Source organism: Heliconius melpomene, chromosome 21, assembly GCF_056956725.1.
Source record: "Heliconius melpomene rosina isolate 202511_hmr_F chromosome 21, ASM5695672v1, whole genome shotgun sequence".
NCBI classification, from domain to species: Eukaryota; Metazoa; Arthropoda; class Insecta; order Lepidoptera; family Nymphalidae; genus Heliconius; species Heliconius melpomene.
In genome coordinates, this window is record NC_140409.1 from 1,337,122 (window position 1) to 1,352,532 (window position 15,411).

General features: G+C 32.9%; 1 protein-coding gene across 1 annotated transcript in view; it reads right to left on the reverse strand.

The window, feature by feature from the left end:
* Positions 1-3,420: 3,420 nt before the first annotated feature.
* Positions 3,421-15,411, reverse strand: part of mfr (ferlin family C2 domain-containing myoferlin misfire) — a 71,185-nt gene continuing 59,194 nt past the window's right edge. The window contains exons 18-26 of the mRNA XM_085205787.1: positions 14,204-14,404; positions 12,128-13,516; positions 10,208-10,336; positions 9,635-10,077; positions 9,202-9,491; positions 8,897-9,095; positions 6,128-6,366; positions 5,698-5,977; positions 3,421-5,579 (exon numbers count right to left, since the gene is read on the reverse strand). Coding sequence (XP_085061913.1) covers positions 5,399-5,579; positions 5,698-5,977; positions 6,128-6,366; positions 8,897-9,095; positions 9,202-9,491; positions 9,635-10,077; positions 10,208-10,336; positions 12,128-13,516; positions 14,204-14,404 — 3,351 coding nt within the window. The 3' untranslated portion in view covers positions 3,421-5,398. The remainder of the gene's footprint in view (positions 5,580-5,697; positions 5,978-6,127; positions 6,367-8,896; positions 9,096-9,201; positions 9,492-9,634; positions 10,078-10,207; positions 10,337-12,127; positions 13,517-14,203; positions 14,405-15,411) is intronic.

A 15,411-nucleotide genomic window follows, 5' to 3' on the forward strand; every position in this document is an offset into this window, starting at 1 on the left:
CTACAGTTACTCTGCCCTCTTTTGAAGTCCATTGTATTATGTGACTATTAAGGCTTAATCTGTGATTTAGTCAATAAAATAAAAAAAAAAAAAACTACTAAAACTACGCATTAAATCTTGTGACTCCTTTAAAAAGTGAATTATTTATCATGAGTATAGTTGCAACATTAATGATAAATGTAAATGCATAACATAATTAATGTTGCAACTTTAACTATTTAATAATAATCATATAGAACGATACAAAGTTTGAATTAAATAAAAAGTAAATTGTCTAAATTGACAAAATTATATGTGAAAATTATTTAAATACATTTGAAGTAACAATTAAAGAGCTGTTACCTCAAATCTATTATGAAAAGACATAGGAAAAAAAAGTGTTTATACTAAATCGCTTAGTTTAATTCATTAAATTTTTGTATAATAGTAATAATTAAATAATTTCTAAACATTTTGTAAAATATGGGAAAGGATGTCTTCAAAATTTAAGCCAATGACGATAAAATGTCTCTAAACCAATGTTAGTAATTGTAAAATGTGTAGTTTTAAACATAAGTGTAGTTTTGAAATAATTTGTATGTGTAAGGAATGAAATACAACAATTTCCACGATAATCCCCAATCTAATGTAAGTTTTATTTTCTTTCTAATATTTAGGTAAAGAACAACAAAGATGCTTAATTCGACTTCAGTTTAATAGACATACTTAGTTTACGTTTAATAGTCATAGAAATGTTTAACATACTTTTTTACGACTAGGATACTTTTTAATACGAATTTACAAGGTATACCTACTATAATTATTTTTAATCATACATTTTAATTTTAAAACTAAATTATGACATCTAACCAAAAACAAAATGTAATTTGTTTTTCAATTTGATTGAACAAAGAGTTAACATTGTATTTATCGAATTAATTTAAATAATCTAATAAAATTTTACTTTATATTTACGAATAAGCCCAGATATTAACATCTTAATAAAAAAACATCTATAAACACAGCTTGAAATAAATAAATTCCACATAATTTTTCGAATTTTTACATATTATTCATCTTTCAAATAGGTTTAGAATGAAAGTGTAACAGACTCACATTTATATTAGAAATTATATACAGCAAATATATTAGATTGGGGATATCATTATTTTTTTAAAGAAATACCTAAAGTTGTCCGCCATCGGAGTAGCGGCGATTTAGTACAAACTGTCAAGTTGTCTGTCAAATACAAATAACAAAATATATAACACATTTGATTAAAAAAACTCATTTTATCTAAAAAATATATATATCTTTTTTAAAAACAATCTATTTTTTTAGAGTTATATTATTTTATTTGTATTTGCAATTTCATTTAATAAATTTTAATTCGAGAATTTCAATATAATGTAAACGTATAATGTTAAAAACAGCCTAGTCCGATAGAAGGCGTCGCCATTGTGAAATTAGTTTGTTAGTCCATTCATTTGTTCACATTGGCATATTGTACCAATGTTACGTTTCTATTTAATTATATTATGTTTTTTGGAAAATGTAAATATTATTTTAAAGTTAATAAAAATAAAATATCAGTTCAATGTATTGTGTTCAGTGTTCTTTCGTAATTTTTTGCAAGTAATATGTTTACTAATATTATAAACGTGAAGTCTGTTGGTTGATCACGCTAATCTCAGGAACTACTAGTTCGAATTGAGAAATATTATATTAGGGATAGTCCATTTCTTAAAGAAACCTTGTGACAATGTGATGAGTGGTGTTCTCAATGGGCAGCTCGAACTTGACTGATTTTTAAATATAAGCGGCATCTGAGTCATTCAAATATGAAATAGTAGGTAAAATGATGTTATTCCGTCAATAATTCATATAATACAACTAAAAAATATTTACTTGTTTTATCAAATCTCAATATACTATTTTTTGTGCCAATTTGAATTATCAAAGGTTACTCAAGATTATTATTTAAGTTTTTTAAATATACTTAATAAGCCTTCGAATAATCGACGCCAGTCTAAAAAGCCGTAGTGACCCATTCGGCGATTGACTGTAAACGCGAAGATTGTGAATTCGGTTCCCACTCGGGGGAAAGAATTATTTTCATTTCGTCGCTCTGGTAATAAGACAAAACGCAGCTTATTTTATAAGTAATGTTTCGAAAATTGGTGTGTCTTCACGCTGTAGACTTTGATCAACTCCAGTAGACATTAATTTATCTGCTCGTACAAAGAACGATGACTTCGTTTCCGCTCTAAACAGCAAAAATAAGTAACTGGCTATTAAAGTTTAAATGTCACTCAATAAAAAAAACAAACTTATTTTTATAAAATTGACGTTACCAGTACATCATAATATTTTGTGTTATGAACAATCTTATTGAAAATTCTAGTAAAAATTAAAATTTTGGTCAAAATGTCTGTACCAGAACCTGAAATGAATACTGGAAGACTAATTATAACCTATCTTCAGAACAACAAAAATGGAGCAACTGCTTCGGATATAGTTCAGCATTTACAAGTGAAGAGTGGGAAGACCGCTGAAGAAATTAGTAATACTGTAACTTCTCTTTTAGACAATGGTACCGCTTTGGGCTTTTTACAGAGAAAAGGCTCAAAGTTTATGAATTGGGTGGCAAGAGAGATGTGCGGGAGAAGACGACGAAGAAGCAGGTGTAGACGACGTAGGCGACGAGTGAGACGACGATGCAGTAGACGAAGGCGAAGAAGGAGGTGCCGTTGTGGCTGAACAATAGTATTGTCAAATTTAAATATTCCGTTTTATTTTATTTTTTATATTTATTTTTTAGCACATTTTAAACTTCTTTTTTAACAAAAGTCATCGTTTTCTTTCTAAATTAAAGTGTTGATGTACCTATGGTAATTGTTTTTGAAATTTATTTAATTTCTAACTTTAATTTTAGAATGATAATCTAAAATTTTGAAATATTGCCTATATTGCAATTTGAAATATAGACAGTGAGAGGAATAAGAAGTTGCCACATCACGATTAGAGATTTTGTTTAAAGTCTAGACCGCGCGTTGTATCTCACCAGCTCTTGAAATTCTTATAAAATCTAAATATTCCTGATTAAGTTGGCCACTACGAACACTTTTAAACTGTACATTATCATCGTCCGACTGTAAATACGACGATTGTATATTTAGTTCGACTACCGGTCTGGGGAATTAATTTTTATTTCATTTCTCAAAGCTAATGAAATGATGCTACATTAATATTTACATTAAAAGTACCATCGACTTTTATTATTATTACTATGACTATCGATAATTAATGACAAGCGAGCGCACGGTTCGCCTGACTGACCGCGTGTGACACCAGAGGAGCTACAGGCTACAGGTGCATTGCTGCTTGCTGCCCTCCTTTGAAGTACCCGCCACAAGCGCCGTTGCTTAAATAAAACAACGATTCTGTAAAAATATTTATTGAATAGAACTCGCCTACTTCTAATACATTGAGAATTTTCAGACAATTATAATTGTAGCATGCAGAGTAAATGTTTAGAGAAACATGGTTAAGTATATAAGTACTTATTTGTATTCTTGAATTTCTGTAAATATGTTGAATACTTAATGCTTAAAACTTATAACTAACAAAGCCAAACGCTGGCTTTTATAGACATGTAAGTAATATATTGGAATGAGTGTTTGACAGGAGGAAAGTAGGAAGTCGTTGAGAACAAACATGTAACAATAACTTTCTAAATAAACTTTAGATTTAGTATCCAAAAAAATGTGCATAATTTGACTTAGTATAATATAATTAATATTATACTTCAAACAAGTTGTTTTAAAGTTGAACCTTGGTTTCCGAAAAATAATAAATTACCAAAAAAAGTGTCTCGAAATCTAATCTTATATATTAATTAATAATAACTTTAAATATCAAAACGATGATGCATAAATATTTTTTTATATTGTTCTATTTACAAATAGTATATTAGTAGTACTTATTCATTTACTAAAATTTACAATTTTATTGATAGTTCAAATGGAATCTCTGATATGTCAAATAATTTAGATAAGGAGATAAATTTTCGAAGACAACTTAAATTTAGTATTGAAGAAAAAATCCATTAGGTAAGTAAATATGTTTACATCTAGAATACATTAATTTTCTTTTACAGTCTAAGATCTAGATCAAAAAATTTTTAGAAATTTTGAAATATAAAACTACATAATTAGGTATAATTAAAAATACTTAAAACTTAACAGTAAATAACAATAACATAACATTACAAAGAAGTATTGGATACATTATTCAAGAAAATATTCGAATAAAATACTAGTAAATATAGTTAAGTTCTTACTGCATTCTCTTATAACATAGGTACCTAGGTAACCTAGGTACGGTAAATAGTCAAAAATTGTTTTGTTTACTCAATTTAACTTAGTGGGTGTACTTAAATAGTAATAAATTAACAGTCTGAACAAATGTCAAATTTAGTAACTAAGTATATACGTTTCATATATATATATATATATATGCTTATAACTAGTTAATTTTAAAAATTTTGTATATACCTTCAATATAATGTTCGATATATATATAGATCGAAGGATACCTGGATCACTTTTCAGTAAAATATTGTGTTTTTGCCAAACATTAAATTCAAAATAATTACTACACCCAACTTTAACCGACTGTACTGTAAAAAAAATGTACTCAAAATGAATCGTCTTATCGTTGACTTCTGGGGCATCCTGTCCATTTATATTCTCAAATCTACAGTATAAAATTTAAAATTGTATGTTTAAATCTTTCATATAAATATCCTAGGCTATTCAAAATATAGAAGTAAATAATTCCAAGAAGATATTGGATTTAGTGATAATAGATACTTATGACTAGTGAAAGTTTAATATATATATTCTATTAGGTACAGTAAAAGGTCAAAAATTAAAACTCTGAAATTCGAAAAGTTGTTGAGATTAAGCGAATTATTTGAATATTAATAATTATTGAAATATTAATTTAGATACTTATTTAAAAAAGTACTAAAAAACATTTTGTTCTTAATAGAAATTGGATATGTCTAGGAAAATGTTCCTTTAAATATTTTTCTTATGGTCGAAGTTCAATAAATATTTTTATTTTCTATAACTCTTACACTCTAAAATGTAGATCTAAACTTTGTTCAATTAATTTAAAAAAAACTGCACTCTACTTACTGCAATACATTAGAAACTGCATCAATATTTGCATTACAAATTGAAATCACACAAATTATTTTTTTATAATTTGTAATATCAGGTACAAATTTTAGTCTTCGTGGAGACCTTATTTTAGAATTTTTCATATATGTAGTCCACGTTGTCTATATTTCAGGTATCGTAGCAGTAAGTTCATTAAATATTTTTTAATAATGTACTTTTGGGCTCAACACTTAGGCTCCCAGGAAACGCTTGATGGCGTATCCGGGTATCGCGAACACAAAGATTAAGATAAATAAAATAATGAACATGATGGCGGCGTACTTGACGATGTTCCACTTGTAATTGTGCCACAGTATGTAGCGTATCGACTTCAGAGGGTTCAAGAACCACATAAATGATGAATCGGGGCGACTGAAAATATAAGAATTAAGAAACTTAAATCAGACCAAGGATATATCAAATTTATTTTTTCTTTGAACGCTGTAAAATGTTTTTTATTACATGATAAGTAGAAGGGGTAGACACTTACTTGGGTTTTTCCAATGGGTCAGGTTCATTGCGTCCTAAACCAGCAGGTGCTTTGTCAGCTTCGTCACGTGTTAGCAGATGAATTTCAGCTTCAACTTTGCCAGTCAACTCCATTTCTTCAGTGTCACGCTTTATAAAGAAGGGCCACCAGCCCTTAACACGTTTTTGCCGGAATATGTTTATCATTGGGACTGTGCCATCGTTGCGTAGCATTTCTAGTGTACACAAATTAGAAGACTTGGCTCCGCGTGGGAACCTGTTCAGGTCTAAGGTCACAGCACCTGAAAATTTGAAGTAAATTTATCAATTTTTTGGTGTAATGTGTGTAATTTGAAATAATATTAAGGCAGTAGAATAGTAATTTACAAAGTAATCTAATTTCGCTGTTGTAGAGTGAGAGAGTGTAGTGAAATGGCAAACTAATATCTCACCGAGAAAGTCATCAGATGAAAAGTGATCAGCATCCCACACTTGTAATTCCAAGCGTGCTGGTATTTTGCATTGAGTTTCATCCCAAGAGAAAAGAGTCTCTTTTTTAGAAATGACAATACGTTCCTCAGCATCCAGATATTCAAATGGATAAATGAAACGCCAATTAAAATTGCCTTCTCCAGTCAATGAACGATAATGAATATCGGTACTTTGGCAGTCATCTGGACCGCGGAGCCATCTGCATAAAAAATGTCATCTCTATATACAGGGTGTCCCAGGAGTCAACGATAAAACGAAACCAGGTGATAGACCAAGTCATGACAGTTATGAGAAAAATATAAAAAAAAATCTTTGTCATGTATTTTTCATATTATATTGATTTTAAAAAATATCGGAAAAACCGACACCCTGTAATGGTTTTTCAAGTCCCAGGACTACAAATATTACACTTTCTTCATTTTTTTTTCTGTAATGTAATCATTAGTAACCCTTCTATGAATTACAGTTTAAGATTGAAACATACCTGCATCAGTTTTCAATAAAATATCTTGTTTTTGCCAAACATTAAATTCAAAATATTTAGTACACCCAACTTTAACCGACTGTACTATAAAAAAAATGTACTACACTGTTTTTGCAAGTAATTTTAAAAGTTGGCGCATTTAATCTGGATGCTTTACATTCATGGAGAATGGTTATTCTCCATGAATGAAATGCATATTGGCAATGTGTCAAAGACTGAGTATATGGCCTGCGAGAGCCCGGACTCGAGCACTATCCTTATAAGTCCTGGGCCAGCCCCTAAGTCGGATAAGCGTTGCCTGGGCTAAGTGGCGGGAGGTTACTGGTGTAGTCTGTGATCACAGGATACCGTCCAAACTCTTATTCGGCCAAGGAGATCGTGATCGATGCCTCCAGACTAGTGCATGACGGATCCAAGGTACCTAAACTTTTCTAACTTAGGGGCTGGTCCAGGACTTATAAGGATAGTGCTCGATTCGGGCTCTCGCAGGCCATATACTCGGTCTTTGACACATTGCCAGTATGCATTTCATTCATGGAGAGTGGTTATGTAACGCAAATGCTGCAGCTAGAATGTATCGGAAAAGATATCAAAACGCTGAACGTCATCCCGATTATCGTGTATTTGGATTTTTCTCTCTTCAACAAAGAAGTAATCCAGCAAGTGTCGTACCATTTCGGAATTCAGATTAAATGCGCCAACTTTTAAAGTTACTTGCAAAAACAGTGTAGTACATTTTTTTTACAGTACAGTCAGTTAAAGTTGAGTGTAGTAAATATTTTGAATTTAATGTTTGGCAAAAACACGATATTTTATTGAAAACTGATGCAGGTATGTTTCAATCTTAAACTGTAATTCACAGAAGGGTTACTCATGATTACATTACAGAAAAAAAAATGAAGAAAAAGTAATATTTGTACTCCTGGGACTTGAAAAACCATCACAGGGTGTCGGTTTTTCCGATATTTTTTAAAATCAATATAATATGAAAAATACATGACAAAGATTTTTTTTTATATTTTTCTCATAACTGTCACGACTTGGTCTATCACCTGGTTCCGTTTTATCGTTGACTCCTGGGACAACCTGTATAATAAAACAGAAAAAAATATTTTGTCTGCACATATAGTATTTTTGACTGAATTGGATAGAGGGGCACTTAAAAAGAATAATATAAAGCAAAAATTTTTTATTAATCTTGTCTGTTTGTATGTATGTATGTATGGTCACGCTAATCTTCGAAAGTACTGAACCGATTTACATCAAACTTTCACCATTGCTAAAAAAAAGTTATGGGCATTTGAATGCAAATATAAAGTAATCCATATCTATACTTATACTTATAATAAATTTGTATTTTTAACCGATTTTTAAAACAAGGAGGAGGTTCTCCATTAAATATTTTTAAGTCGATATTCTATTCATTTAATTAGGTATTTTGAATTAGATTTCGATATTGGATTATTCGATTCGATTTGGGTATTTTTTTTAATATGCAATCATTACAGCTATTTTACAAAGAATATTATAAATCCTTACCCAAATCAACAATAATATATTTAAGGCTGTTTCTGAACGAGTAAATTTTTCATTGACATCAACACATATGACTGTCAGTCAGTTCTGTTTATTAAATGAATAATCATGTTCTGGCACGCTCGGAACACCAGCGCCGCGAACGATAATAAAAAGAACAGAATAGAACAGAACATTTAACAACAGTAGTTCAAGCGGGCGAAGCTCGCTAGCGACTTCAAAATTATAAAATCTTTGTAAAATTATTTTATACTTTTTAGTTCATTGTTAGAAGTCGGTTTTCTTTTTGTTAAAAATTAATTTATTTTACGATTTTAAATGATGGTAGCTTAGATGGTACCTCAAAAGAATGCTTCTCAAACGAGTAGGCAGTGGTTGCCCTATGTAAAAGTTTAATCTTAATTACGTATTAATTTTATGCAAACTAACAATTTGGCATATAGAGAAGAATATACGTAACATATATTCGGGTGTATTGGGAACCTCTCCTTTTTTTGAAGTCGGTTGAAATTGAGAACGTCCTCTTTTTTGAAGTTGGTTAAAAAAGAAATGCAACGATGAGGAATCTTACATCTGACACCAATTTTAACAATGTTTATTAGTAATAATTAAATGTTTACTAGAAAACCCAATTGTTTTCGTTCTGGCCCATTTTTTTATTTATTTATCTATTACTAAAAAATATATTTTAAATATAAAAAATATTTACCCTTTCACATATATATCTGACATCTTTTCTCCACTGAAGAAAGCATCGTCCTCGAGTACAACATCGTCGGTGTTCCATATAATGACACGCATTTCATAAGAGTTGGGTTTGCGAGGGGATATGTCGATCGGTGGACCGGGTCGGGGCATATCCATTGGGAATAGTTCAACCCACATTTCTAACCGGCCTTGTTCAATCCCTGGAGGGTCAGAAAAAACTGTTATAAAAAATATGTATTCCTACATATTGGACAAAAAATTGGAACAGTAATTGTAAAATACTATAACGTATACGATGAAACATACCAGGCTTATTCGGATTATACAATGGGCGAGTCTCTATATGCTCTGTCACGAGGTGAGTGCCCACGCGTGGGACTTCCTGCCAACGATGAAGCACAACCAAAGCCATCTGCTCCTCAATGGTGTCCGTATTACAGAAAAGTTCAGGGTCATCCATCGGCATATTGAAGACCGTTCTGCCAACTTTGACGCGACCAAATTCATATACTGGTGGGTCAAGTTTTCCATCTTTGCACAGCTTTGCAAGAATCTGTGTCGGTTTCATGGAGTCCCTCCATCTATTATAACCCTCCCTGTGGAAAATAAATTGAGATAGGTATTTTAGTAAAGAAAGGTATTTTTAATATTATAAACAAAGTATTTAGATTAAGCACAATTTACGATTAAGAATAATTAGAGTTTAATGTATAAAGGAGACTCAATTATATACACTTACTCCTCATATTTCTTAGGTAAGCCACAGGTAGCTCGATGGCGGCTGTAGAAGCGATTCTCAAGATCAATCCTAGTTTCTCCAATTAAATCATCAGCTCCAAGAAGGTCCCAATCGTATACTTGAATAGTAAGTAAAGAATCTTGCGGGAAAGTGGCTTCAATTTCGAAACATTTACCGAAAACTGGGTTTAGCTGTTTGGATACGTAGTTCTCCTTGTCGCTTATACGCTTGTTGCCGAGATGTAAAACAATGTATGGGTCTGCTTTGCCATTCAAATCCATAGGATGTAGATCAGTTGCCTTGATAACATAAACACGGATGAGAACGTGTATTGGATCATTATTAGGTACACCTTGGAAAAAGCCATGATTAGGATCGAATCCCATGAGCGTATGATCACTGACTCCTTTTGGGATAGGCCATTTGTATACTTTAATACAGCCCTAAAATATAAGCGGTTATTTTCAGAAAAAATAATTATATTTGTTATAAAATATTTAGATTAAGAAAAACAACTGAACATTTAAAATGATAATGAAAATCGCATTTAGATACTTAGAAGCTAGAACTCACTTTAAAGGCACCGACTATTCGATTATCATCATCATCACCAGTTTTCTTTCCGCGGTAAAGTTCGAAGGAGTGGAGCCACTCCTTAAATTCCTCATATTCAGGCACAGCCTCAAGTTCATGTGGGTATATCTATGAATAGTAATAAAAAATTAAGTATTAATGTTATTGTATATTCTACAGCAAGGCTTATGCTTATGCTTATTTAGAGCAACAAAATCAACCAACATGTTCCCCAGTGGGCCAGGGGGAAGTGGGCAAGTTATTAACCGACTTCTGTAAGAAAAGGAGGTTATCAATTCGACTGTATTTTTTTTTATTTTTTTTTTTTTATGTTTGTTACCTGATAACTTTTAACTGGGTGGACCGATTTTGATAATTTTTTTTTATTTGAAAGGTATAGCTTCCCGAATGGTCCCATTTTTTTTTGGTCCATGTCTGACAATGGTATCTATGAGAAAATCACATAAGTCTTAAATTTGCATTATGCATGTGCGCGACTAATAGCCGAATAACTCAATATCGCGCCAACCGATTTTGATGATTTTTCTTTTATTTGAAAGGATACACTTCAAGGATAATTTGGTGAAAGTTTGGTTAGGTTTCGATTATGGAATCCGGAGAAAATTTAGAAAGTTTGTTTTTTTTGGTCAAAAATTAATTATACTGTAATAGTAAAAGCAAAAACTTTTTAAATTGATGTCAGAAGTGAGATTCCTGATCGTTGCATTTCTTTTCAACCAATCTCAAAAAAGAGGATGTTCTCATTTTCAACCAACTTCAAAAAAGGGAGATTCCGAATTCACCCGAATACTTTTTATGTTTGTTCTTGTCAATATACCAAAATGTAACTTTGCACAAAAATAATAGCTAATTAAATGAAGTTTTACATAGAACAATCACAACCACTCGTTGACAACCACTACCACCACCATCATTACTCGTTCAAGAAGCATCATTTTAAGATCTACCTATCACTAAAAATCGTAAAATAAATTAATTTTTAACAAAAACAAAAACCGACTTCTAACAACGAACTAAAAAGTGAAAAATAATTATATAAAAATTTTATAATTTTGAAGTCGGTGTCAAGCTAATGCTACAACACCTTTACTACAATATCTAATTACTAAGCCTGTTTGTTTTACTTGACACCGACTTCAAAATTATAAAATCTTTGTATAATTATTTTTCACTTTTTAGTTCGTTGTTAGAAGTCGGTTTTTGTTTTTGTTAAAAATTATTTTTTTTTATTGTTGAACAGGCCATGTTATTGAACTTTAATTAAAGTCTCCTAGTACTAATGTGTTATAATGAGTTTCTAAAATACGATTAATATTCTAAATAAAATGTCCGAGAATGTGTTTTTGAGTCGGTGAGGGTATATAGACTGCACATATATATAACTTGTATATAATAGGGAATGACGCTTGTTGCATATATCCATTTCGACCCAAAGGACTTTGCAGCCGCTCTCAAAATTGATTAGTCGACGCGACTCAAGCCGTTTAGATATCGCAATCAGGACGCCACCACCAACCAGATTTATTATAGTGATATTCACTTTAAGTTTTATTTAAGCTACTCACTCGTAGTATTAAGTCATCCCGATCGAACTATTGAGGAGCGACAGGGATGAATCATTTCTTCGAGCAGTCCATCTCTTTTGCTCGTGGTGAGGGGGAGCCTACCTCAACAAGCGTGTGCCGCTGTGTGTGCCGCGACCGATACAATACGTTGAGTAAGTAACTTTGTGTAATGATTTTTAATATAATTTTGAAAAAAATTGAAACACGTCCGCTCACGAATGAGTTAAGTATGAAATGATAATTGAAGAATTGTTATTTTACAGCCTGAAAACATGTTAATCTATCTATCTTTAAAATTATTATTAAAATTAATATAAATGGTCTATACGCTTACCTTGGTTAGAGATGATTTCGGTATCTGATTCTGCTTCGAAGTCACTGGGCTAATAATAGGCTTTGGTGAGGGTGTCGCTCGGCGCTTATTACGATCACGTTCATATCGAGGAGAATGAACTTCATCTCGTGGAATTTCTTCAATAATCACACCTGACGATGTAGATGGCTGAGGATATCCCGACTGGATACTGCTTTGGCGATTTCTCTTATTTTGTTTCTCATCTTCAATCATAGCCTCGATAGAAGCAAAGTATTTAGTCCACCAGTCCTTACTCTTCTCATCGTGATCAATAGATGAATCAGTGCTGATTTTACGCCTCATGTCGTTCTTGATCATCTGCTTGGCAATGCCAGGTCGGCGAGTACCGTAAGTCATAGTACAACGTCCCTCACGTATTAATAGAGGGCAGCTCTCTTTTTCGTTTTCAATAGCATAAACATCGTCCTGAATAATGCAATTTGCACGCAAATCAACGTTATCAAGTTGAATCATTGACTTTTTTCTTTCTTCTATATCTCGTTCACGCTTGCTCTTTGGTGTGTAAATGTACTTGTGGATAGAATTTATAGTGTGCGTGCCCACTAAAGTGATCCTACCAAAGCTCCGGCAATCAACTACACGAATAGTCAGCGGTGGGCGATACAGATCCTGATCAGGTAGCTCTACATCAACAAATTTTACTGGATTGGCAAAGTTAGGATTTCGCCTTGCATTTTGGATCACCGATGAATAAATTATATGGCCGGAACATTCGATGTCAACCCGTGGCTTATCGACACTGAGTAGATGAACTCGTTTTAAATCCCGTAAGCCCCAAAATAAAACTTCAACCCGGTATTTTGAGAGAGTTGGGCGTATTCCTACCGGCACAGGATAAACAGGCCCTTTATTAGCTTCATCAGAAAGAAGATCTTTCTCTTTGACAGGAGGAAGTTCTGGTAAAGCCGAGGGATCTTGTCTCGGTATTTCAAGTAATTCAAAAGTTGCTAAAAGTTCCCCCGCCCTTTCGCCACCTCTTGTAATTTCATACCACTCTAATGGTGGTGGTTGCGGTAGGTTGTCAGTAGCATAGATACCATCAAAAGTTTTGATATGAGGCCTAGCCAAAGTACGCCCTATAAATTCAGCTTTTCCAACTTTATCTCGATCAAATATTTCAATAACTATTGTAGGTGTATTAGCCTTGATCCATTCAATAGAACTGTATAGTAAAACGTCTCTGAAGAGAAGCATTTCATCCCAAGTAGGGCTCAAAGTTTCATCAATAACTTGGGTCGAGACTATGCAGTCTCCGATGATTACTCGCGCAAATGGGTCAGAAAGCCCTGATGAATCTGATCCTATCAGTGACCTTGCTTGATACACGTAGGCTCGCATTTGGAATGACTGTAAAAATTTAAAATAATTATTTTTCTGTGCGGGTATCGTAGCGCGGTGTGAATGTAAGCGCTATAGTTGTAGACTCGATTCCCACTCGGGAGATGAGTTATATATAAATTATTTTTATTGCTCAAGCGGTGACAAGTTCCGCTGCTCTATATGCAAAATATTTTGCGAAAAATTGGAAAACGGAGAACGCAGTGTCTCCGTGTTGCGTGTTTCTATGAACAATTTGTCACACACATCTAGTGACACATGATTTTGTTCTCCATTTTCCGTCCAACATTGCGTCAACAGTGGCGTGAACCATAATGACATTAAATAAAATAAATAGCTTTACGCTGTATCCCGCACACAGCAGGTGGAGGGTAGGCAGAGGGAACCTAGTGTTAAGACACTCCGTTCCCCACTTTCTGCCGAAAGGAGGAATGCAATTGAATGAAGGAGGCATTGTGTGCTGAGTGGCAGAACTCAACGCTGCGCTTTGCCTCGACACCAGAGCGAAGAAATGGAAATATAAACGTAAAAAAATATTTCACTTCCTCGAGTAGGGATCGAACCCACAACCATCGCGTTGCAGTCACGTGCAACGCTTGTGCCGCTTGTGCCGCGCCACGATGACCAAATGACATTGTCCAAATGAATATATAAAGTTAGCAGCTTATTTTGATTAGTTGTATTCTTTATACTTACATGTTTTTCTCCGTAAAATATTGTGATAGGCGGATTTATTCTTAATTTCTCTGCATATCTCAATTCTTGAGTCACTTCGTAGCCTGGTGGTAGACCCTTGATATAATGTCTCTTGTCTTGTACCACTCCAAGCCACAAGTAGATACTTACTTTAGCCGGTATAGCCCATCCACTGGGAGAGGTAGCCTTTTTACCAGGCCACTGGAAGGGAAAAATATTTCTAACATATTTAAAATGTTATTCTACTCTTAGGAAAGAAAAAAAATACTTTTTGAGAAAACTAAAAAAATATTAATTATAAAGAAGCAAAAAGAAATTTTATCTCAATAAATAATCATAATAATAGGGAGGCTAGTTTTAAGATTATATAAATATAATAATAAAAACATTTGTATATTCTCTTAGAGGCCTCTACGTGTTGGACCTGTGTCCCCACGCAAGCCTTCCAAAGGACCAAGTTCTTTTGAACCCGCGAATCTTTAAAGAAAAACATAATAATAACAAGCTTTATTTCAATTTCATACACATTACAGTGATACATTTATATTTATAAAAATTTTAATCATTGATATATATATTTAGATTTAATAAGGTTTGTTACTATTTAATTCATAGATTGTTATACTTAATTAATTGCTTGTTAATTGTATGGACCCCTTTCGGATAAAAGCCTCCCCCAATGAATGCCATGATTTTTCATTCTTAGCTGTGTCCAACCAACTTCCGCCCGCCATCGCTACTATTTCGTTTACCCATCTGGCTTTTGGTCAATCTCTTGCTCTGGAGCCTCTTGGCCCTGACCACCTTACTGACCTTAGGGTCCATCTCTGTCATCTTGATATCGAGCTAAGTGGCCCGCCCACTTCCATTTTGCCTTCAGTGAAAAAGTCAAGGCATCGCGTACTTTTATCGTTTTACGAATGTCAACGTTTTTAACTTTGTCGTTTAATTTTAAACCTAGGAAACTTCTTTTCATTTTTCTCTGGGTAGTCTGAATTTTGTTCCTGGTTTGAGATCATAGGTCCAAGTTTCACATCCATAAGGTAATGCATGGTAATATTGCTGTATCCATCACTATTTACCAGAACTTGTTCCAGGTAATTGCTACTCGTTGATTTGTTTCTTTACTGTTTCTTTCTTTACTGAAAGACATCTGTTTACATAGTTTTTTAAAAACTCGAGAGGAGTACTATTTTTTTTTTATATGG